At 38.1% G+C, this 25888-nt stretch overlaps 1 protein-coding gene across 2 annotated transcripts in view; it reads left to right on the top strand.

Moving 5' to 3' along the window:
• Positions 1 to 25888, top strand: part of ST8SIA6 (ST8 alpha-N-acetyl-neuraminide alpha-2,8-sialyltransferase 6) — a 117058-nt gene that overhangs the window by 62374 nt on the left and 28796 nt on the right. For both annotated transcript variants that reach the window (XM_027847902.1, XM_027847903.1), the window contains one exon: positions 2885 to 2971. In XM_027847902.1, the coding sequence (XP_027703703.1) occupies positions 2885 to 2971 (87 nt within the window). The remainder of the gene's footprint in view (positions 1 to 2884; positions 2972 to 25888) is intronic.

Genomic DNA, 25888 nt, shown 5'->3' with positions numbered 1-25888 from the left:
AACATAACCATAAAATTAGTTTGTGAGATGTTTTATAGTACATAAATAACTTTACACACTTTTCCTCATTTAAAAATCAAATGTCTTGATCAAATAAGTTGTATCTCCCCAGAGAGATATAAAACCTTTTTAAAACTTTTAACCTTTTTTCAACAAATGTTAATAGTCAACACAGTATTTATATGCTATGGTTTATTTTGAAGGTGTTTGTTAGCATTTCCTTTAAATATATGATTTGTTTTAGAAAATTTGCTACATTCTTGCAAATAATTTATATCTTGTCCCATGCCTAAAAAATGGTTCTTTTGGAAAATATGTCTAACTTTATTATAAAACCCTAGTACTGAAGGCTTGAAGGGACAAAAATGGATGGAACAGATGTGATAGAGTTTACAGAAATTTGCTTTATGGTCAACCACTCACACACACACACACACACACACACACACAGACTTATATTTTTAAGGTAAACAATTCTCTCTCCCCATGTGTTACTTTGCTTTGAAGGTATAACAGTGTGATTGTGGTCTTAATTTCCCAAATAAAGCTATTTGCTAGTTTGTTTTCAACAGAAAATGGCAAAAACAGGGAAAATAATTCTTTCTTGCATGCTGTTCTTTAATCTCTTTCATTGTAGCTGTCTACAATATGAAAGGACAAAGGTTCTTTTCCAGGGTAGCTAAACGGTGCTTTGATCACATCAACCACGGGGCAGTACTCATTTCAGGAGGACTGGGCAGGAGGGCTTCTACATTTGTGCTGGGGTGGGCTACCCCATTGTGTGGTGACTAGATCGCTTCCTTTTTCTCTATGACAATATATTCAAAAGCTGTTTTATGTGAATTGCAAATGAGTCCAATTACACAGCCTCAAAATGATTGGCTTCTGGCCTTAAATGTTCCTCTTAAACTGAAGACAGCTAGCTACAATGGGTTTCCAGTTGGTGATGTATGGTAATTTGTAGGCTATTCATGAAACTCGCTCTGAGACAAGCAGGGTTTTAAAGGGAATGGTCCTATTCTGTAAGTATACTAAAGAAAAGTTATACTACTTTAGGTGTGAAAGCATCTATACAAAAGCTAACCAATTAACTGATGTCATTGTCTCTAACTTCCAAGGTAATTTTTAGTGCTGCCTCTAATTTACCAGAATGGAGCTGGGAACCCAAACCCCAAATTCTAATCTCGGCCCCATCATCTAATACCTCTGTGACTTTGGGCAAGTTATTTAATCTGACTGTGCCACAGTTTCCTCAGCTGGTGATTTTTGCACTACCTACTTGTGCACTCTGTACTAGAGGCAGCTAGCTAGTGGAGAGAATACTGGACCTGGAGTTTGGAAGAACTAATTTCAAATCCAGCCTCAGCCACTGACTAGCTGTGTGACTTTGAACAAGTCACTCTACTTCTTTTAGCCTTGGTTTCCTCTACTGTATTATAGGGGTAATGCTATTTACCTCTCACTGTTGTTGTGAGGATCAAATGAGATAATATTCAAAAAAGTGAGTAAACTTTAAAGTGCTACTGTATAAATGTTAGCTATTATTGGAAGTCTATGGAGTAGAAATATCAGGTAGAATTAAAATAATAATAGCTAACATTTATATAGTGCTTACTGTGTGCCAGGCACTGTGCACTTCACACATTTTAAAGTTTGTTCCTTGAGAGAGCATTTTAGATTTAGATTTAAACATAGGACTGAGGAAATGTAATGAAAGTTTATCAGATGCATTCATAAGTTTATTTAAAGGCATATTAGCACATGTAGTCTTGAAAGAGGTGATGGACTACAGCTGTGGAATGAGGCATACACCATCAGGCTTGGTCAGTGTTTTCAATTGTTTTGCTTAAGTGTTCTGATAGGTTCATAGGTAAGGCTAGAGGGGACCTTAGAGATCATCTAATCCAACTGCTCATTTTACAGATGGGGAAACTGAGACCCAGTGTTGTCAGGTGATTTGCCCAATGTCACATAAGTAGTAATTGGGAAAGTGGTAATTCAGAATCATCTCCTGTGATTCCAAGTTCAGCATTCTTAACACTCCTTGGTTACAGAGGAGAATTAGAGATTGCCTGATTTGTTTTTCAAGGATTGACAGTTTTGGGGAAGAGATAGCAGTTGTGTGCACGTATTTAAATTGTCCCTAAGACATTTCAATATTTTTAAAATATCCTTGATTTTTATCTTGTGGATCAAAATTAACCAATTTGGTATTATGAGTTTGAAAACTTTTATGTGTCCAAAAATAATGACTATGTAAATGCTAACTCTGAAAGGAAACATTATTAACCAGTCTATTATTGGCAAATGTCTATTAAGTATTTGTATTTATTTCTCACTGAATTAAAATGAAAGGTGAATTATTAAATAACCTTGAGATATGCATATACTTGTGTGTGCTGACATATTTTTAGTTACTTAGAATCTTATTAGATGTTTGTCTTACAAAGTGCACAGATCAGAAAACACATGATTATGAATTCTCAGTCACATCGTAATTGTTGTTAAGTCGTATCCAATTCTATGTGACCCCATTTTGGGATTTTCTTGGCAAAGATACTAGAGTGGTTTGTCATTTCCTTCTCCAGTTCATTTTACAGATGAAGAAATTGAGGCAAACGGTTAAGTGACTTGCCCAGGGTCACACAGCTAGTAAGTGTCTGAGGATGTATTTGAATTCATGAGTCTTCCTGATACCAAGCCCAGTGCACTATCCCCTGTGCTATCTAGCTGTCCAAGCACATCATAATTATTTTAAAGAATGCTCTGCTCTCTATCTGCAAGTTTGGAATTTAATCTAATGGTCCCTATGTACTTGTGTGCTTGAACACTTTAAATTTTGTAAGATTTTCATACTCAGCTCCTTGACATTTCTCACTTTCAGGTATTCGGAAGATTATTACCTTGAAATTATCACAAATGTACAGAACTGCAGATGGCAACGGCAACCTGAAGAGTATAAGAAATTTAGGTAAACATTTTATCATGGGAGAACTCAAATTTGTTTATCTTTGTTTGGCAGTAGGATGATAACTTTCAAGACCAATGAGAGGTTTTTTTCTTTTTAAAAAAAACATTATTTTGAAACATACGTGTAAATTCTCATCTTTGAAGTTTTCTTTCTTTACTTTTTCCTATATATTTCCTTTTTCATCTGTCCAGGTAACCATTTTCTAAATCAACCTTTATGCCACCATTTCCACACCTTGACTCATAAAGCAAAATGTGATTATTTTCCTAAAATAGAGCATGACTTTGTACCGATGGAAACTCATACATCAGCCTCCCTTTTGGAGTTGTTGGAAAATGATTTTGTTCCCTCTGAACACCCTGTACTGACTCCCAGTTCTTTGCTCTGGTTAATTTCTCCTCCACCTTAAAAGCTGTAGACTGAGATCCTCCCTGAGTTCAGGTGTCCTTGTGGTACTCCAGGTCATGCTGTTCTGCCATTTACCTGGGTAACTGTCATCTGTGCAGCTAGGTGGCACAATGGATAAACCACAGGACCTGGAGTGGGAAGACGAGTTAAAATCTGACTTCAAACATTTACTAACTGTGACCTTGGGCATGTCACTTAATCTGTTTGCCTCATACATTTTCAAGACCAATTAGAGGTATGCTTAGAAAAATGGTTCTAATTTAAAATTATATGTCAAATAAAAAATTATCTATATCTACATTCAGTTATCATATCATGAAAAACTTTTCACTTAAAAAATAAAAAAGAAATTTTAAAAATGAGAATTTTTCAGTATAGAATTCCCATGTACGTTATGACCCTTAAGCAAAAAAGGAAAAAAAAATGATTAAAGGAACTGTGAAGAGCTATCATTGTGACAAGTTATACAACATATGACCAGACATGACCATAGGGGTGAGAAAGCAATTTATGTTGATCATCATCAGGTAAGTGTTTTCAGCATTAACTTTAAAAATAATTGGTTTTGCCCCTAATCTAATGTAACCATTCTCCTGTGAAGAAACTGCTATCATTTCATGGCACTATATTGAAAAGTGGATAAATACTGATTTTATCTGAACCCTGTTACTGAAAATTCCAAAATCTTATTCTTGGGGCCCATTTGAAAATTCTGAAAGGCCTATTGATGTTTTTAAAAGTATTAAAAGTGTTTACAAGTATTTAAAAGTTCATTTGTTCTAAAATTAATAAGCTGCATGCTAACAAAATTTGTAAATCTTGAATTCATTCTACAGGTTTTATTAAGTACCTACTTACTGTGTGTGCAGTACTGTGATAAACACCTTTGAGCATTTACAGAGGATATGTAAGATAAGGCCCCTACCTTTCAGGAACTTATAATCTAGTTGAAGAAACTTAATATATTCACATTAAATAGTTAAATAGATGATTATGACAAAATAATAACATTGATAGCTAGGATTTATAGAGCATCTTCTATATGCCAGCTACTGTGCTAAGTGCCTTACAAATATAATCTCATTTGATCCTCACAACAAACCTTGAAGGTAGGTGCTATTATTATTCCCATTTTACAGATAAGTAAACTGAGGCAAACAGATTAAATGACATGCCCAAGGTCACACAGTTAGTAAATGTTTGAAGTCAGATTTTAACTCGTCTTCCCCACTGCAGGTCCTGTTCTTTATCCATTGTACCACCTAGCTGCACAGATGACAGTTACCCAGGTAAATGGCAGAACAGCATGACCTGGAGTGGCCACAAGGACACCTGACCTCATGGAGGATCTCAGTCTAGAGTTTTTAAGGTGGAGGAGGAATTAACCAGAGCAAAGAACTGGGAGTCAATACAGGGTGTTTAGAGGGAACAAAATCAATTTGGCCTCACCAGGTGTGAGAAGCTTAAGATAAAGTTAGATTGATAAGATCATTCCAGAAAAAGAAGTTTGAGGTTGATCACATAGGGTGCTAGGGAATCATTACAGCTTTTTGAGCAGATAAATGATTTGACTAAATTAGAATTTTACAAAGAATATGCTGGCTCCATTAGTGTAAGGTGGAGCAAAAACAATTTGCATTTAATATTGATTTAGGGTTTACAATGTGTATGCATGTATTATCTTATTTGATTCTGTGAATAAAGAACTATTATTAACCTCATCTTACAGATTGACCTAACAACCATGTGAAGCAGGTTTTACTCTGTTCCTCATCTGACATGTGGAGGCCCAGAGAGAGACTTTCCCACGATCATATAGTTAGTGAGTGACTTGGGAGTTGAACATAGTTTTTCCGCACTTCAAGTCCAATACTCAATCCACTCGCCTTGATGAGAGGACTGACAAGAAGCAAGGAGTCTGGCCCTTTCAAGAAGCCGATAGTGAGATAACGAGACTGTGAACTAGTGCTGAATCAATGTCAGCTATTATCATTATGGCTGGAGTGATAGTGGTAAGAAAGGAAAGAGACCAACCAGAGAGACCTCTCGAAGAAAGAATCAATGGGACTTGGTGATTCTTGGATGTATGGAATGAAGGATAAGGAAAAGTCAAAGACGTCTCTGGGGTTTCCAGCTGGGAGTGACTAGGATAATAATGGATTACGCTGGCAGATATGGGGAAGCTTGGGTAGGAAGTTTGTTTCAGGAGGAAGATAATGGGTTCCATTTTGGACTCAAGCTGAGTTTGAACTGGCAATGGGACATCCAAATAGAAAAGGTCCTATAGGTGAATGATTACACTGTTGATGAGAAATTCTCATCGTTAAAGTCATTTCCCTGATATAGAAGATAAAGAAAGGCAGGGTCATTGTCTCGAGAAAGCTACTGTTAAGTGAACCCGATACCCAGGGTTGAAAGGAGACCTTCTGGGCTTCTAACACACCTGCATGGGTTGGTTTATCAGACTTTCTAGTCAATACCTTTAGAAGCACAGCTTGATTCTTGGGGAAAGTTAGAAGAAGCAGACCACTGAAGGAAAACAAATTAGTATTGGGTCATGGGTGACCTAAGTTCGGTGTGGGGTGTACATCGAAGCTTAAGGCACTGGGGACAGGGAGAATGAGGGTCCTGAGTCCAAAAGAATGCCTCATAGCAGGGAACTAGTTAATGAGCTGGATGACAGAATAGAGGTTGAAAAGTAGCTTCATAGACTGGACAAATGGTCCAATTTCATGGGGTTAAATTTAATTGAGATTGGTGTAAACAGCTACATTTGGGTTTGAAAAGTCAGTTCCTGTGGGGTGGGGGAAGACCTAGGTTTCAGTTGGTTCACAAGTACTCTATGAGCCTACACTGTGACAACATTGCTTTAAAATTGTGGCTAGTGGGTCACTGTTCCCTGCCCTCATCAGACCATGTCTGCTATCTTGTGTTTAATTCTGCAACTTGGCTTTTAAGAGAGACACAGTGCATTAAAAGAAGAGCAGTCAGGATTGTGGAGGTCTGGAGACAAATGGGAAGGGAATGGGGATGCTTAGTCTGAAGAAAAGAACATTTAGGCTTGACATAATAGCTGTCTTCAAATATCTGAGCAGTTATTGTGTGGAAAAGGAATGAGCCTCATTCCGTGATGATTCAAAGCTGGGACCACTAAGTGGAAGTGACAAGGAGGCAAAGTTTCACTTAACATAGTGAAGAACTTTCTAACGGTTAGCAGTGGATGTTGAGCAGTGGAATGAGTCCTGGTACATGAGCGAGCATTCAGTCCCTGTAAGTGTCATGTAGAGGTCAGCTGACCATCTTTCAGAGATGATGGAGAGGGGGTTTCTGTACTGGGTGGGAGATCAGACTAACCTTTAAGATCTCTTTTTTAAAAGTTTTTTATTGATATCTTTTGCTTTTACAACCTATAGATTTCTCCCTTCTGTCCCTGCCCATCCCATTCCAGAAAGCCAATCTTTATAATAAAATATTTTCTTTTTAAAGAATAAGAAAAAAAAGAAAGATGAAGGAAAGAAAAACTTCAACAAAATGTATTACATCTCTTCTAATTCTAATATTCCACCATTATAAGGGTCTGTGATTTGAGGTCATTCATTCAATAAGCATTTATTAAGCTCCTATGCACTAGTCACAATTCTAGGCACTGGGTCAGGCAAACTAGGATCATAGGATTATAGCTCTTCAAAGATCTGGAACAGCCCTCAGAGGCCATCTAGTACAACGCCCTCATTTTACAGATAGGGAAACTGAGGTCCAGAGAGATTAAGCTATTTGTCTGTGATCACAGAGACAAGTAGCAGAGCTGAGATTTGAACTCAAATCTTCTGACTCTGAGCAGCTACGTTGCACAGTGGATGGAGTGCAAGACCTAGAGTCGGGAAGACCTGAGTTCAAATTTGACCTCAGACACTTACTAGCTGTGTGACTCTGGACAAATCACTTAATCCTATTTATCTCCGTTTCCTCATCTGTAAAATGAGCTAAAGAAGAAAATGGCAAACCACTCCAGTGTCTTTGCCAAGAAAACCCCAAATAGGGTCACCAAGAATTGGACACCATTGAAATGACTCGATAACAACAACTTATGACTCTAAATGTAGGCCCAATTCCACTAGGATAAGCCCTGGCAGGAATATAGGAAGAGGCAGGTATTTAGGACAGACAGGCTAGGGTCAGTAGAGCATGAGGCAAGACAAGAGGCTGGGCCCTAGAAGCTAGAGTCACTAATGTTCTAAGACTGCAGGACCAACTTGGGGCAGCCAGCACACATAGAGCAGCAGGGATAGAGTTCCCTGCTTGACTTTCTAGATTTCTGAAATGAAGAGTGGGAGCAGAGATACTCTGGAACCAATTCAAATAGCCTCAAGCCTGATTATCAGATTTTCAGTGTGAAACGTCTTGGAAATCAGGACTTGATGTATTGTGCTTTTGATTATATAAACTTAGTAAAGTGATGGAGGAAATGTTAATGCAGATTAAACTTAAGAGTTTCTTTTTCTGTACCATTGTTTCTCCCTGGAGATCTGGTTTTTAAACAATTACTAACACATTGCTGGTTGGGAGTTTGGATTAAACAACCTCTCAGGTCTTCTTCCAGGAAGTGCAGGCCTTCACAAGTTTAGGCATGTTACCTGGGACCAGGTTTTTTTATGTTTCCTTTTGAGACAAAGATCTGTTTATGAAACTCTTCAATGGAATTGGCCTCTTGTAAAACTGAAACATTTGTACTCTCAGAGTCACATCTAGCTAGAGAGTGACTAACGTCAGCAAAATTCAAGTTTTTCATAGTTTTCAGGTGTTTAAGTATCAGCCTTCCAAGATCTTCTGTCATTTTGCAGTTTTCTCAGTAAAGACAAATGCTATTGTAACAGTCTATTCCAAATTTACCTGGGGTGAATTCAGGGGGGAAAACCACAGCTCTTCAAATTTCCTATCTCTCATTTTCAGAATCTGAATGATACTTATTTCCTTGAGCATGACCCAGAGATGATTCAATTTAAATTCAGATGCTTGAAAGACCTGTTTTTTCTCTCCTTCACACTTGAAAGCTCCTTTCTGAAGCTCTGAAAATTTTGGGGTGGGTAGGCTGTTATGCCAAGCAGAAGACCTATGAGCTTCAGTAATTAGTCTAACCAGATTTCCCTTGGTTACTTGCATACTAATTATTACATTAGCATTCTTGAGTAGTTCCCCAATTTAAAAAAGGTGTAGTTATTTGGGCAACAAATTACAGGAACCAATCACTTCTAGGACAAAGACCAATAGTATTCCTCACTCTTGGCTGGTAGATTTCTTTTCAGAAATATATTGCTTCGAAATGCCCTTTGGGCATTCTAATATTGTCACATATCTTTTTGAAATCTCACCGTTTTATGGATATGCGTTACGATGGATGGTTCCTACACCTTATCAATCATAGATTTAGTGGATAAGCAGTACCAATAATGTTTCGCACCAGGACACAATGTCATCATAGATAAATACAGGACCTTTCTAAGCAAAGGAGGAAATGATGTCTTTCAAACCACATTGGTGTAGCATCTGTTTTTCTGTGTCTGGATTATCTGTTCCAATGACTGGTGTATAGGAGCAATTGAAGTTTATTGCCAAATTAGGCAATATTGTAATCCCTTAGGATTTCGTAAGTTAAATTTCCCTAAAAGTTATCCCTTTGTCTGCTTTCCTACACTGGAAGCATTGAAAAAGATTCAAATGTTCCATTGGTAAATTCACTACTTCTTTTAACAATAAACTAGCTTTTGCTTTCTTTACTTTCATACGTACTGGACTCTTGGGGGGGGGACCAAACAAACAGCTTTGCTTACCTTATCACTTATGCAAATTTTTGTAGCTTAATAACATTAATACAAAGCCACTGAATAATTAATAATTTAAGACACTGCCAAGAGATTGTAGAACTGCCCACCCAAATGTAGTTAGCTGCCAAAATTTTCATGTTATGTTCCAATGTGTATCTTAAAGGAAAAAACAGTTAGAATTTCAGATCCAGTATTTGTGGTTTTCCTAATACTATTCACCACCCTCTTCCTCTCTCTATAGCCACATAGATCTTGGAGAGAAACAACAGCTCTTCCTTGAAGGAGGATTGTTGTTATTGCTTCTTTTCTTAACTGCTTTATCTCCCTTCATTCACTCTCTATGCCTCGTGTTTGGGATTCCTAGAGGGTGACTCTGACTGAGGCTGCCTCAGGTTATAAATGTTTCATTTTTATTTTAATTTAAGGAGATAGGTGTACTTTATGATACATGCATGGGGGGCAGTGGTCGGGTTGAAAATGCTTCCTGTTCAAGTGCCTTTTGTCCAAGGACCATTTTTCATCACGTTGCATCTCCTGTTTGTCTTGCCTCATAGTGAGCCCATGCATTTTGAAAAGATGCAGCCAGTACCATGTCATTACTTCTGCCACATTTAGTAATAGAAACTGGCCTTTCTTCTTTTAGGCATTGTTTCCTCCCCTGATTTCCAGACTATAGATTGTGCTTGCTGAATATAATGCTCTCTGTCTCCCTTGTGATTCACCAGTCCCCTGGGCTTTATTCCCAAACTTATCTCCCAAGTTGTTGTGTTCAAACATTAATTACATTGCTTTGGGCTTCCATGTCAGATAAGCCTTCTCATAGGATACTTTTCCATTAAGATTGTTATTTGCTTATTTTGTTGATCACAGTTCCTATACAGACGTATTATGTTACTTAGGCTCCCTTTCCCCCTGCAATATCCCCATATCTACATCTTTCAACCAGCATTCCAACGTTGGTCATCCACTTTTCTATTTTTCATTTCGGTAGACTTCCTGTGTTCTGCTTTGATCCTCACCCAACATCCCCCTCCACAGCCCCCTTTGCTACAGTGCTTAAAATCTACTTAGATTATGTATGAGCTGATCTTTCCAGTGACTTTTGAAATACAGAAATGTGTGAGTCTTACAGCTGGGACAGAAATCTGTTCATGCTACTGGCAGTATTCTATTGCCCTGCCCTTAGTCATTCTGGGACTTTCCATTTACGCTACAGCAGAACTTTTTTTTTTAATGTGCTATCTCCCTCTATTTAGTGTGAACTTCTCAAGAGAAGAGACTGTCTCACTTTTTTTGTTTGGATCTTCAGGGCTTGGCACAGTAAGCCTAGTTAAGCGCTTAATAAATGCTCATTCATTCATTCATTCATTCATTCATTCTGAATCCTCACCCCTCGAAGTGAAAATTTTATTTGCCCAGTTTGGACAACAGGGTCAGGAAAATTCCTTAAACATTTTACCATTTCAGGTTATAAGCAGTTTTTTGCTCCTTTTACCTCCCTATTTGTCTCTTTTCTTCCTGTAGGTACAGGGTGCCCTGATGCAACATTCTCCTCAAATCTTTCATTGGAAAATCAATACCTAATACTACAAAATTATCCCTCCTTTTTCTCTCCAACAAAATTCTCTTTCCTCCTTGACCTCAGCCAACTGTTCTATAGGAAAATGACTTAAAAAACTGATTCCTTCCAAGGTAGCACGATTACTGAGGGCTGAGGGGCATCTCCATTTTAAAAAGAAGATGATTGGAGTGGTCACTGCTTGAATCTAAATAAAAGAATCTGATGGTAAAATTTCAGACAGTATGTCATGAGGAATTGGGGAAAAAATTTGAGAGGGTATGGGGGTCTTACAGACACTGATCCAATGACTTCATATAGACTACCTTTTAATCTGCCTATGACAACAACTGAATCTCCTTTGACCTAATGCCTTCCCCTCAAGGCTTAGGGATCTAAACATCAAGAGTTTTGGTGCTATCCATCTTCTCTCCACTTTGTCAGATTCTTTCTTTCTCTTCACACATAATGTTCCTTTTTCCCACCTGTGCTTGCCCTCCCTACCCCTGTCTTCACTATCCTCTTAGTCTATTACCATAATACACAAAACAAAAAAAAAGTTTTAATAGGCATTTTGAATCGCTATTTTATAAGTAAGAGCAATGGATATATATACTGTGAATACCGATTTATTTATTCTAAGAAAGGGAAAAACAGAATTAGAGTGCATGTGTCCATGGTTTAATTTCTTTCTCTCGAGCTGGCTTGACATGCATTGCATGGGAGTTCATTTCAAAACTGGGTCCCCCAAGGGAGCCAGTTCAGAACTGGCTCAGTTTGGGATTTTGGGGTACAGCGTTATATACCTTTTCAACAGGGGCTTATATCAACCTGCCATCATTCCACCAGACCCCTCCCAGCCTCCATCTATCTGGGCAGTAGTATCCGTTTCCACCCACGCCTGAGTAGGATAGAATCAATTCAGGTTTGGGTCGGGTTTGACCAGGATAAGAATATTCAATGCAATCTCGTTATCAGTGATGTCCTTCTGAAGAACTTTGAAGCAAAAAGCTGGAGGATGGAGCTCTGAATCTCCAAGACTCAGATTACAGAGAGAAATAATTTTTCACAATACATACATATATGTATATATACATATGTGTGTGTGTGTGTGTGTGTGTGTGTGTGTGTATATATATATACCTCCCAATTTTACCATCAGAAATAATCCCTTTTTTTTGTTGGGGAACAGTGTTTGTATGTATCTAGTGTAACATCATATCCCCAGGGAAGGAGTATTATAAGACTGTAAGGTTTAGAGGCAGCAATGTGCTGGTACTGGCTCTCTGGGGAAAATAAAAAAACACATTCAGGACACACTTTTAGGTTTCATCTGCATATTAACATGTCACTGAAATCAAATTTCATCTCCCTATTAAAATTTAAACATCAATCCCCCATTTTTCCCACCATTTCCTTAAGTCTAGGCGATCAACAAAACAATAAATCAAGCCCCAATTTGTAGGGTTTACTGATTTCAAAGACATAAATGTTCACCCTGGAAATTTAACAATAGCTCTGGATTAAGCTGACTCCAGCACACCTCTGGTTAAAGGGTTATTGAGGGGAAAACAATATGAGAAAGAAAACAAGAGCCAGCAGAAATCTGGAGTCTGGTAACAAACTCCCATCTAAGTGGAAAGAACATTGGACCATAAATTCTAGTCTAAGCCGGCCAATTAAGAGTGGGGTGAACTTATTGGAGTTAAGCTATGTGTGTTCTCCTAAGGACAGATGTTATTTTGCTTTGCATCCCCAGCCCAGTGCTTTGTACATACAATAATCAGCACTTGATAAATATTGGACTGAACTGTTATTGATTGAAGAGCCCCCATAAACAATGAACAATTATCAATAAATCACCAAATAGTTATGTAGTTCCCACTATGTGCAAGGCCCTGTTGGATAACACAGGAAATATAGAAAATTAGAAGACATGGCTTCTACTTTAAAAGAGCTTGTAACCTAAATGACAATATAGACAAATTTATATTTAAAATGTCAACTGACACTGGAAGGCTGTGAACCATATGTTGCTCTAGGTACTAATGTGGACATTAGTAATAAGCAGTGAATTGAGTTGAGTAAGTGCCCCCCAGAAATGTCAGCCCAGATGCCCTCACCTCTATCCAGTTTTCCTAGGTAACCTCATTGCTAATATCCTCTCCCTTTTCAAATTACTTTGTATTATGTGAACATGTCTGGGAACATCTATATTTCTTGACTAGAATATGAACTTTTAAGGACAAAGGCTCTTCCTTTTTAAGTCTTTGTATTCCTGGTGCCTACTATATGCTTTGCACATTCTAGTTAGGCCTTTAATAAATGTCTGTTAACTGAATTGAAGGGCTTTAGTAGTTTAGAGGAGGGATTGGTCACTGTGGGGTGATATTCACCATGGTAGAGATGAAACTGGAGCCAATAAGCCTTGTGGAGGACCTTGAATGATGGGCCAAGTAGTTTGGACTTTATCCTGTCTAGAAGTATCCAACTCACAGCTGAGTACAGTCTGAATCATATTAAAAAGTAATTGAGAAATGTTTAACAAAATAAATAGAAATGTAATACAATGTAGATAATGTTAATTTATGGTTTTCTAAGTCAACATGAGGCCATGGAATCCATTTCTATTTGAGTTTGACATGGCTACTGTAGTCAATAAGAAGCCATTAGCAATTTAGGGGTGACATGATAAACATAATAATAAGCATACTATTGGTGGAGTACAAGATGGACTAGATGGGGAAGACACTGGAGTCAGGGAAAAGTGAAGAGTCAATTGCAATAGTCCAAGTATGATGTGAACTAAGAAATCCCAGGTCCCAGTGGAGACTCAGGCCGTAAGTATGAAAGAGCTCAGTTGACCTTCAAGAGAACTAGATTTGGAGTCAGAAAACCTGGATCTCAAGCCTAGTGCTACTATTTCTTATCTGCATAAGCCCTGACAGGCCTCAGTTTTCTTATCTATAGAATACGGGGGTTGGACAAGACAACCTCTGAGCTCCTTTCAGCTTAAAATTCTATTATCCCATGATCTCTAGGGAAATGAGCAGTGTTGATGATGATGAAATGAAACCACAGAGAGGTTTTTGGAGCTGCCATTCTCCAAGATATGACTTTTAGTATTATTCTGTGAAGTGCCAGTCTGACCAAGTAGACAGGGTCCCACACCTCTGTCTGTCCCAATCTACTTGTTGCCCTCAACCTTAACTCTAGAGGGAGCTGCCCATCTTTTTCTGGTGAAATATTTTTTATTGTCACGTCCTGTATGATCTCATATATACACACAGAGCGCTTCCTGGTTCCACATTCAAATACAGACCATTCAGTTGTGCTGGCAGTGATTCACAGGAAAAAGGACAAAAAGCTGCAGTAAAGGACACATTCATATGTTTGGAATGCCTGCAGAGAGCCAGAAAATTTGAAGTCACTCTCCTGATGAAGATTAGAGGATCAGGAGTTAACATAAAGCAGACATAACTGAGAGAAAGACATTACCTTAGCCTCCAGTTGAATATAATTCCACAATGGTTAGTATGTTCAGGGTCAAAACAATTTCTTTCAATGTTCTAACAATGGTAAACCTTTATTAAGTACCTATTAGTATACAATTCACTACATTAGGTGGCAAAACTACAAAGACAGAAATGAAATAGCCCCTCAAGGAACCTACATTCTACTGGGCTTGTCTGATCTTATGTATTTTATTCAATCCTGGAAGAGTTCCTTTTAAAAGGAGCTGGTGAATAAAAAGCTTAAATTTTCTGATACAGTGCATATTTTGATGCCAATGGAATCCCTGTATGCCTCTGGAAATTCTGGATCATCGATCTCTTAATAGCAGAGATTGCCTTTGAGTCATCTTTTATCTCAAATCTTACCTAGCCCTTAGTCATTGAATGAGTGTTGCCTCAGACAGTCTGAAACCTGGGAAAGATCTTAATTTAGAAAGACCAAGGTCATCCGCTGCATCCACTGCCATCAATAGTTGTCTTTACTTTTGTTTTACCATTGGACTTTGATGACTCTGGAGGAGAGAGTGTGGGTGAAGACTTAGAGCAGCTGTGCCTCACTTAAATCCAATTCATGCACAAGTCATCAACCTTGTGATGTCCTTGGTCCTCTTCAAGAATGAAGGACAAACGACAACAAAGTAATTCAAAATGTATTAGGCTATGAAATAAAATAGTGGTATATCCAAATACCACTTTGATCTTATCCATCATTTCTCTCCTATAACAAACTTAATACATGCAATGTAGAGAAATGATTGCACTAGAATCCATTACTGATATGCCACATAGCATTGTAGAATTTTAACTTTGCAGTTTTGTAACAATAGTTACAAAGATTTACCTTCCGCTGAAATTGTGTTGAAATTACAATGGAAAATAGGGAAACCAAAGTGACAATAAGAACAAAATAATCTTAATATACAATAATGATAGTCACATCACAAGCTCACCTTTATGTAACACACTCTGGTTGATAAAGCAGTATCCTCACAACTAGTCTGTGGGATAAGAAGTCTGAGCATTACTATCTTTATTTTAGAGATGAAGAAACTGACAATGTTAGTTAGGTTAACTTGCTTATAGCTTGGGTTGCTTACTTAGAGACAGGCGAATAGCTTGGTGGCACCATAGTGAATAGAGTGCTGGGCCTGGGACCAGGAAGATTCATCTTCCTGAGTTCAAATCTGGCCTCAGACACTTACTAGCTGTGTGACTCTGGGCAAAGGATATTTTATTTAAAAATAAAATAAAAGGTCATAGACCTTAGGTTAAGAATCCCTATTATAAAGAGACAGATTGATACATCAGGAAGGAAAAATTTCATAATAATTTCAGTTATCAGAAATAGAATGGGCTTCCTTGAGTGGCCATGAGTTATCTCATCCTGGAGTTCTTAAATAGAGGCAGAATGCCCACTTGTTTGGGATATGAGAGAAAAGACTTTCGGCCCAGATGGATTGGCCTTGGTGGCCTCCACAGCCCCTCCCTGCCCTGAGACCCTGTAATTCTGTGACATTTCCCTGTTAGTAGCTAGCTATTATCACAGATAAAGTACAGCAATGAGGGAACGATGAGATGGTCGTTTTTCGATTCTGGTCCAATGTCATGAGAGAGTTTATAATCATTCATAATCCCTGCTCTTGGCCTTGTGCTTCTCTTCAGATGTGGAGTAACATGGAATTTATGAAGGGACCGTCTGTCCTTTTTAGTGTGCTACTCCATTTGCACTCTCTTTGATCTTTTCATGATTGAAAATAGAACGCTTGGGCCAGAAAGTCATATACTTTTCATCTTTCTAGGTTACTGTTCTCAAGTGTACTTTATTCAGTAGGAAAGCTTGTCTATCTTCATGAGCAGAGTTTGTGACTTGTCTTTCCTCTCTTTTAGTTGGCTTTGCTGTTCAAAGAAAGGTGGGAGAAAGAACAGAGTTACTGAGCTCCCCACAAAGGAGCCTGGCTCCCAGATACTGGAAGATGGAGATAGATTTGCCGTTCTGGCACAGATAGGTAACACAGTGGGTAGAGCGCTGGGCCTAGAGTCAGGAAGACCTGAGTTCAAATCAACCTCAGACACTTATCTGTGTGACCCTGGGCAAGTCACTTAAACCTCTGTTTGCCTCAGTTTCCTTTTCTGTAAAATGGGAGTTATAATAGCACTTACCTCCCAGGATTGTTGTAAGGATCAAATGAGATAATAATGTAAAGTGCTTCACAAAGTGCCTGACATAAAGTAAATACTATATAAATGTTAGCTATTATTAGGTCTGCCCCTTCACCTCTAGGAAACATCCAACAACATTGCCCCCTTAACTGTGATTACACACAGATTCCCTGTTCATTATTTTTAAATGAAGCCTACAATTAGTGTTTGGTATTGCCAGTGAAGGTTTAAGAAATAATGAGACCTCTTGCAAAAGAAAGTATGGCATAAACAGAAATTGTACCAGAAACATTTATCCTAGGGAGCACTTCCTTTGGTAATAAGCTGCTGTAATTATAAATAAGATGGATTCAGCACTGTAATTGTAAAAATCCCTTTTCAGAGGCTTCAGATAGTTAATTCAGGCTCCAAAACATTCTGCCAGTTTCTACAAAGAAAGGCTTTTGGGTCCTCCTTGCCTGTTCCCCCTCTTACCTTCACCACTCTTCCACTGAATATTTAACAAAATGAAAGTACAAACAAATCAGTCACAAAAGAGAGGGGACAAATGCCTTCCACAGTTTGTTCATACATCGAACAACAATAAGGCCAGTGACCTGGAATTTTTTTTTGTCTAAAGTCTAATTTATATTCAGAAATCTCAAAAAATGCATTTTAATGGTTGAATTTCATATTTTTAGAGTTTGTTTTTTCACCCTTAAGTAATTCAAAATTGACTTCAACTTAGCAATTTAGAAACTACAGAGGACTATCATAGAGCTGAAAGGGACCTTGAGAGGTCATCTAAATCATCCTTATGCATTCATGCAAGACTGTATCCAAAGCTTCTCTGACAATTGGGTCTATCTCCTTTATTTAAATAACTCTAGGGAAAGAGATTCTATGGCCTCTTTTGATACCACTCCGTGTTTAACAGCTCTACTTAGCAGGAATTATGTCTGGTTTGCACCTGTCTAAGAAGTAATCCCATTTCTTTTTGTTTGGGACACAGAATGGTTTTGTAGCCCTGACCCTACCTGGCATATAGTAAGTGCTTAATAAATGCTTGTTACCCAGCTGACTTAATCTTCACCCTCTCCACAGGTAAGTTTTTTGTTCTTTCGAACATATCTGGATAGCCTGGAGAGCTGTTCAAGTCTTGCCTGTGACATATACTATCTGTGAGAGCCTGGGCAAGTTTACTTAAGCTTCTCACTGCCCCTCAGAAACTTAAGGCTACAAGCTGTAGAACAACTTGCTGGTCTGCATGGATTGAGAGAGTTCTCTACTCCAGTGCAATTTCTCAGGTCTAGACCAAAACATGGCCTATTCATTTATTAAAATATGTTTTTACATGACTAATGTGAAAATATGTTTAATGGGAATGTGTATGTAGAGCCAGTATCAGATTGCATGCCATCTTGGGGAGGGAGGCAGGGAGAAAATTTAAAACTCAAAAGCTTATGGAAGTGAATGTTGAAAACCAAAAGTAAATTAATTAATGTTTTAAAAATATGTTTCACTGATAGCTTTTTTCTTTATATCACATACATTTCAAACACCCCTACCTCCAGATTGAATCTTCATCATAACAAAGAAAGCCAATTAAGCAAAAAGTAGTTTATGCAATGACCATGTCAGACAATGTGTATGTCTCTTGTCTTACTAGTCTCACTCTTCTATGCTACAAAGAGTTCATGGATGTTTCATCATCTGTATGTTTCATTATTTGGTCTCTGAGATTTTCATTGTTTTTTTTTTTTTAGTCACTCAAAGTTTCATTTGTTTCAGTCACATTGTTGCCGTTGTGTGTAAGTTCTGCTGATTTCATTTTGCATCAGTTGGTGCACATCCTCCTATGTTTTTCTGAATATCTCCTATTCAAAACTTAATCTGCCATTATTACATAGAAAACATTGTAGCTAGTTACTCAGGAGCCTCAGCTTCCTTCAGGGCTCAGCTCAGGAAACGCTTCCTCAGAGAAGTCTTTCCTCTCTTCTTCTTCTTCTTCTTCTTCTTCTTCTTCAACTTATCTCATATCAGCATTTACTTATCTGTTCACATGTTGTATCCCCCATAGCCTCCTAGAGGACAAGAACCGTTTTTAGTGTCGTCTATGTAGCTTTGTAGCTGTGAAGCAAATGCCAAAAAGTCTCTAATATAGAATGTAGAGAATTCACAGACTAGATTCCTGTGGCCTCTGCAGCCTAGGACAGCTACCTTACCTCAGGCCTCAACCACTGTATCATGCAGCCTTCTTCTGTGATGGCTGAATGAAAGAATTTAGGATCAGAGATACCTTACTGGCATTCAGTTTAACAAGTAGTTCACACCTCATAGGACTCAGTAAAAACAAAGTTATCCCTGGGGGTAGGAAACAGAGTGGCTTGTCACAATAATTATTCAGAACTATGTGCGTGGTTTTCTTAGCATGTGACCAGTTGTGTTGTGGTTAATGCTATTAACCTAAGATGCAGGGACATATATTTGATAAAAAGAACCCATCATTAAGTGCTATTATTCTTATTAGTTCACATTCATATACTTTAAGGTTTGGCAACGCATAGCCTAAAACTGCCCTAAAACTTTTAGGACATCTTGCATTATCTCATTTGTCCCCAACGACTCCTTCTATGAGGTAGATGCTGCATATTTTATTATCCTCCTTTTACAGATGAGGACACTGTCCGGGAGAAATCAAGTGCCTTGCGCATTCTCATAGCCTATGAGTGACAGAAGCAAGATTAGAACTCAGGTCTAGCAGTAGCCACACAATTAATATTGAGAAAACAATAGTGTTAAGCATCATAAAACATTCCGTCCTGTGCAGGGTATTGAACAAAGCAAGTTAAGGCATACTCTGTAAAAATCTTTAATATAAAACTACTTTTTCCTTGAAATTTTGTGAAAACACTTGTGGTATGAAGTGGAAATAAGATGAACATCTAGTATATCTATGGAGAGCTCCTGCAGCCTATATATTTACCTTAACTGCACTAAACCGCATTCAGAAATCCTAGAGAGCTTGATGACATGTAAGAGATAGCCAGGAACTGAGGGATGAAACATTTAAGTTGTTAGTATTCTAAGCATCCTTTCCTTACTTGTAGAATGCAAACCTGAAGCAGTCATTAACATTTCATGGAAATCTAGGAAGCATTCCATTAAGACCAATGAAGAATTTTGACTTGTGGTTTATAATGAATAGCCATAACAAAAGGAAATACCAAGCAGCTATAATTTAAATATATACTTTGGTTTTCTTTTTGAAATTGTCTCAGATGTAACAAAATATATTTATTTCTCAAAGGAGAGCTAATTAAGTGTTTGTGGTGGTGTAATATGATTCTCCACATCTCTTTTTATCAATCAAAGCAAAATATATTGAACCATATTTTCCTAGTACATAACCACTCCCTGAAAGTTACACATTTATGCATTCATTCATTCAATATTTATTTAAAAACCTACTGTGTCCACCTAAATTCCTAAAACATTGTGCTAGGGTTAGAAGGAATATCACTACTACTACTACTGCTACTACTACTACTACTACTACTACTACCACCAGCAGCAGCAGCAGCAGCAGCAGCACTACTCCTACTACTAATGATGATGATGATGATGATGATAGCTAATATTTATTTAATGCTTTAAAGTTGACATAGTACTTTGCATACATTATCTCATTTGATCCTTATAACTATGCTATGAGAGAGGTGTTATTGTCATCCTCATTTTACAGATGAGGAAACTGAGGCTGAGGAAGTAAAGTGACTTGCCCAGGATCACACAGGTATGTCTTAGGCAGATTTTAACTCAGGTCTATCTTGGCTCCAAATGCAGCACTGTATCCATTAGGCCACCTAGTTTCTTTAAAATTTGCAAGCCAGGGACCCTAAGGGTAATGAAATCAAGTCCTTTGAAAGGTACAATTAAAGCTTTCAGAACCCTGGAATTCACAAATCAATCAACAAGTATTTATTAAGTATATACTATGTGCCTAAGCTCTAAGGTTCCAAAGAAAAGCAATAATTCTTTGCCCTCAAGAAACTTACATTCTAATGAGGAAGATAATTTGTAAATAAATAGAAATATAGAAGAAACAGCCAGAGCAGATGGAAGTTAATCTTCGAGGGGACAATTGTAGCTATGGGGACCCAAGAAAAGGCTCCCAAAGAAGGTGGCAAGGAAGCTAAAGTCTGAGGTGGAGTCCTTAGGGATTCTAACAGTCATTAAGTTCAGTAAGCATTTATTAATCACAGGACACTCTGCTACATGCTGGTTAATACAAAAATAGAAATGAAAAATACAATGAAGTACACTAGAAACTAGAGAACCTTTTGGAAGAGGAAATCTACTCCTTATTTTTATTATGTGGAAAGATTAGAGGAGGAGGGAGGGATCTTCATTTTTCCGTGGGGGAGAAGGAGACATAGGGTGAAAAAACAACAGCTAATCTTTACATAGCACTTTATTATCCTCTTTGGTTTGATCTACACAACAAACCTGTGACCTAGCTGCTATTATTATCTGTATTTTAGAAATGAGGAAACACTAAGGCTGAAAAAGTTAAGGTGACTTATTAATGTTTGAGGCAGGATTCAAACTCAGGTTTTTCTGATTTCAAATCCAGCACTAGGTATCAACTTTGATATCTGGCTACCTCTGTGATATAAGAAGGGCAGTGTAAGCACTACATTATTGACCTTACTGAGTATATGTGTGGTTGGTGTGGGCAAGATGGGGAGAGGAGAGGAGGGAGACAGCTTGGTCAGAAGCTGATTTTAGGGACTCCTATCATGTTATCCTCCCAACCACACAAATCACAAAGAAGAGGCAATGGTCAAGTCTTCATTACCAAAGATTGACTAGATCACTTCATTTATTTATTTGTTTGTTTGTTTTGATTTTTCAGTTCTAAATTCTCTACTTTTCCCTCCCCCACCCTTTAAGAAAGCAAGAAATATGATACCCATTATATATACAAAGTCACGCAAAACATTTCCACGTTAAAATGTTGCAAAAGAAAAAAAAACAAGAAAAATAATGAGGGGCAGCTAGGTGGCACAATGGATAGAGCACCGGCCCTGAAGTCAGGAGGACCTGAGTTCAAATCCGACCTCAGACCAAACACTTGACATTTACTAGCTGTGTGACCCTGGGCAAGTCACTTAACCCCAATTGCCTAAAAATAAAAATAAAATATATCAAAAAAAAAAAGAAAAATAATGAAAGTGAAAGAAAATATGCTTCAATCTTCACTCAAAATTCATCAATTCTCTCTCTGGAGGTGGATAGCATTTTTCATCATGAGTCCTTTGGAATTATCATGAATCATTATATTAATCAGAGTAGTTAAGAATTTTAACAGTTGATTGTCATCACAATATTACTGTTACTGTGTATAATGTTCTGCTTCTATGACTAGATCACTTTAGAAGATAGTCTGGTTAATTTTGACTAAACAGATTGAGGGTTGTTAACCCCTAAAACAGAGTTTGTTCTAAGAAAGAGACAAATGATTAGGCTGTGTGTCCATGTTTTAATTTCTCTCAGGCTGGTTTGACATGCATTGCATAGGAGTCCAGACCTGGCTCAATTTGGAATTTGGGGGTGCAGGGTTATATGCCCTTTGAAGAGTAGGTGTTCCCAAGGGGTGCCAATCAACTCTGATTGGTCAACACACTGGGAGGTAGGCTTTATTAAAATGAGGGCTTGGGTATGACTTCTGTCATTGAATCCTGGTGCAATACCTTTTCAACTGGGACTGATACCATTCCACCATCATTCTACCTATGGACAGAGGAAATACCTGTTCTATCAGACCACCCCCCAACCAGACCACTCTCAGCCTCGGGCTATCTAGGCAGAAAAATCTGTCTCCACCCAAGCCTGAGCAGATTAAATCAATTCAGGCCCTGGTTGGAGTTTGACCAGGATTAAGACTCAATGCAATCTTACTATCAGTAAGGTCCTTGTGCTCGCAAGATGGGGGCGGGGGGAGAAGTGGAGAGGGTAGAGCTCTGAAAATCATCTTTCACAGGGCCCAGTGATAGACCAATCCTTGTAACTCTGGAAGTGCCCTAATACGATGTTTTCTAGTTGGTAGTATGAATTGGTGGCTTATATGTCCCCTTCAGTTGGCCATGTAAAGAAAGGAAAGGAATGGAGTTGCTGAGCTCCAACCTAAATGTCTCTAGGGGGACAGTGTCCAAGTACACTGAATTTTTTAGGACAAGCTCAATTTCATTTATTCCATTTCTTTGTTCCCGTGAGCCATCAAGATGTCCCAGGAATCCTAATATGTCATCAGAGAGTAAATGAATGTATCAGATCAATAAAGATTATAATAAGAAATATTCAGATAACATGAGATTGAAGGTTCCAAAAGAGAAATGGAAGCTCTTGAGCTTGAAGAATCTATCAGCTCTAGAAATCACATGTGAGCATTTTGCACTTGGATCAAAATTTAGAAGGAACAGTTCTAAGTTTTTACCTGTCAAATAAGAGAATTGTGGAAGAAATGGTATGCTCTGGGAGTTGAACTTCATGCAATAGGCAAAAATGAACTCAGTTCATTATCTGAATTACCTGAGCTTTTAGAAAGCAAATTTGATAACCTCAATAAATTTTCCTGAATTCAGATTTAAAAAAAAAAAAAAAGCTCTAAGTTGGATGACCTCAAAAAGACAGGAAATCGTCTTGAAAGTGTTCTTTCCACTTTGTTGGTATGATGAACTTTCTAATGAACTCCATAACCTTATTAAATCATATCTTAATGGGAACTTGCTAGCCAAATGGAAACAAGGAGAATGTATCTACACTTCTAATATTGTTAAATGTACTAAAAGATTTTTGTCAGAACATTAATAACCTGAATATAAAAACATTTTTATATTTCAAATATAAAGAAATTCATCCTGTTTACTGCCAAGTATAAATTTAGAGGTCATTTCTGCATATCTTGTCGCCCTGTCACACTATGGGTCTCTCTTCTTCCCTCCATTACTCAAGTTCTATAAGTAGTCGAATTCTTCCCCATTTGTGTATTTATGTGCTTCTCCACCTCCTGACCCTGTTACCTTTTTCTGGACTTTTGCTGCCATGCCCTACAAGCATCCACCCTCAAAACACACTTCACCATCGGACTTTACACACTGGGAATATCTTCTGCCTCTGATAGGCTGATTCCTCCCAGAACCTCCATTTTAAGGAGGACACCCAGGCCAGCAGCCATGTCTTTATTCCTCTCCAGGAATTCCTCTTCAGACTCTCTGTACTTTTTCTACCACCTTCATCTCTTTCTCCCCACCCCACCCCCACTGGCCCCCACCTCCTGCTCTTCATCTTCCTTTGATGGATAGTCTTCCCTGCCTCCCATCAGAATGTAAGCTCTTTGAAGTCAGGGACTGTCTTTCTGCTTGTATTTGTATTCTCAACACTCAACATAGTAACCTGACCACATAATAAGCCTTAATAAATGCTTGTTGATTGATCATTACCACTCCACTACTGAAACTACCATCTTCAAGTCAACAGTAACTTCTGATTTGACCTTTTTTCATTGACTTTTTCTCAGTGGTCATCCTACTGGACCTTGACACTTGACCACTCCCACCTTCTGGATACGCTTGCTCTCCTTTAGCTTCCTGGATGTTGCCTTTCTCTAATTCTCCTCCAATCAATCTGTGCAGTCCTTCTCCATCTCCTTCTCTTCTTTGCATTCCTCCATCTACTTGGTTGTCTCAAGATTCTATTCTTGGCAAGTCTTTTCTCTCTCTACACGTTCTGCTGTGAAGACCTCACATATTCCCAGAACTTTAATTAACATCTCAATGTAGATGATTCCCAATCAAATCTATACACCCAACCCCCATCTCTTTACTGAGTTCCTTCTTTTCCAGCTGCTTGATGGGCATCTCCATTAAGATGGCCCTTTGCCACCTCAAACTCCACACATCTAGAACTGAGCTCATCAGATTAACACCATAAAGGAGAAGAGTACACATCCACTTTTAGGAGCAACTAGAAGTAGAGAGGCAAAAGTTGAATCATATTTCTGTTTATTTTAAAGTAATCTTATTAGATATCTTTTGTTTTTACATTACCTACATTTCCTAATGTAAATTCATAGGTCTACCCCAGAATGCAGAAGTCCCATGCGCCTGAGAATTAATTTTAGATTTTAAAAATTACTTTTGTTGTAATTGTCTTTGAATAGCACCTGGTACAGTACTATATGAAGTTAGGTGCTTTTAAGTGTCTTTTTTTGTGTGGTAATCTTTTAAAGGAGCAAGGAATTGTGTTTTCTCCCACATGGATTTCTCTGGTGATATATGTGTGTATATGTACGTGTGCAATAAATACACAATCCATATGTATGTGAACATACATGTGCGCACACATATGATGATATTTACACATTGTATACACATATGTGATGGTAATATATGCACAATGCATATGTGTATAAACATGTGTGTGCATATATGTGTGATGATGTTTACATATTATATACACATGTATGATGGTATTTCCCAAAGAAAGACAGAGGTTTAGGATAACTCCATTTTTATCCATAATCTCCATTTTTAAATTACTTTTTGTTATTTTCTATATACTTTCAAATCAAGTAAACGAGCATCTACTAAGCACCCATTATGAGTCAAGCACTATGCTTAATGCTAGGCATACAAAGGTAAAAGATAGTCTCTGCTCTCAAGGAACTCAAAATCTAATGTTCGAGACAACACGCAAACAACTATTTACAAAGCATAATACATATAGGATAAATTAGAGATGGTCAACCAAGAGAAGGCATTATCACTATGGGTGTTTAGGAAAGGCTTCTGGATTTTAGCTGAGAATTGAAGGGAGCCAGTGAAGCCAGGTGGCTGAGAGGAGGAGGAGGAGAATTCCAGGTATGTGGAAAAGTCAGTGAAAATGCATAGAAATGGGAGATATCTGGCACAGGATTTTATATTTGATACTGGAAGTGATAGGGAACCACTGGAGTTTATGGAATTATGGGAAGGGGAGTGGAATAATAAGGTCAGACCCGCATTTTTGGAAGATCATTTTGACAGCTTGCTGGAGGGTGGACTGGAATGAGTAGAGTTGAGGCAAGGGCACTAATCAATAGGCTATTGTAGTAGTCTAGGTAGGAGGTGATGATGGCTCCTATCAGGATGGTAGGAGAGATATTACAAAGATAAAATTGACAAGATTTGGCAATAGATTCAAAATGGGGAATGAGAGTGAGGAGTTGAGGATGATACCTAGGCCTATTCTATGAGCCCGAAGGACTGTAAGGATGGTGCTGCCCTCCGTCATAATAGGAACATTCGGAACAGGGGAAGGCTTGAGGGAAAAAAGAATGAGATCCATGTAGTGTGAGTTGAGTTTAAGACATTCAGGTCAAGATATCTCTTAGGCATTTGAAGATGAGAATCTGGAGGTTAGGAAAGAGGTT

The sequence above is a fragment of the Vombatus ursinus genome, unplaced genomic scaffold, assembly GCF_900497805.2.
Source record: "Vombatus ursinus unplaced genomic scaffold, bare-nosed wombat genome assembly UNPS02005459.1, whole genome shotgun sequence".
Taxonomy (NCBI): Eukaryota; Metazoa; Chordata; class Mammalia; order Diprotodontia; family Vombatidae; genus Vombatus; species Vombatus ursinus.
This window is presented reverse-complemented; position numbering and strand designations above follow the sequence as displayed.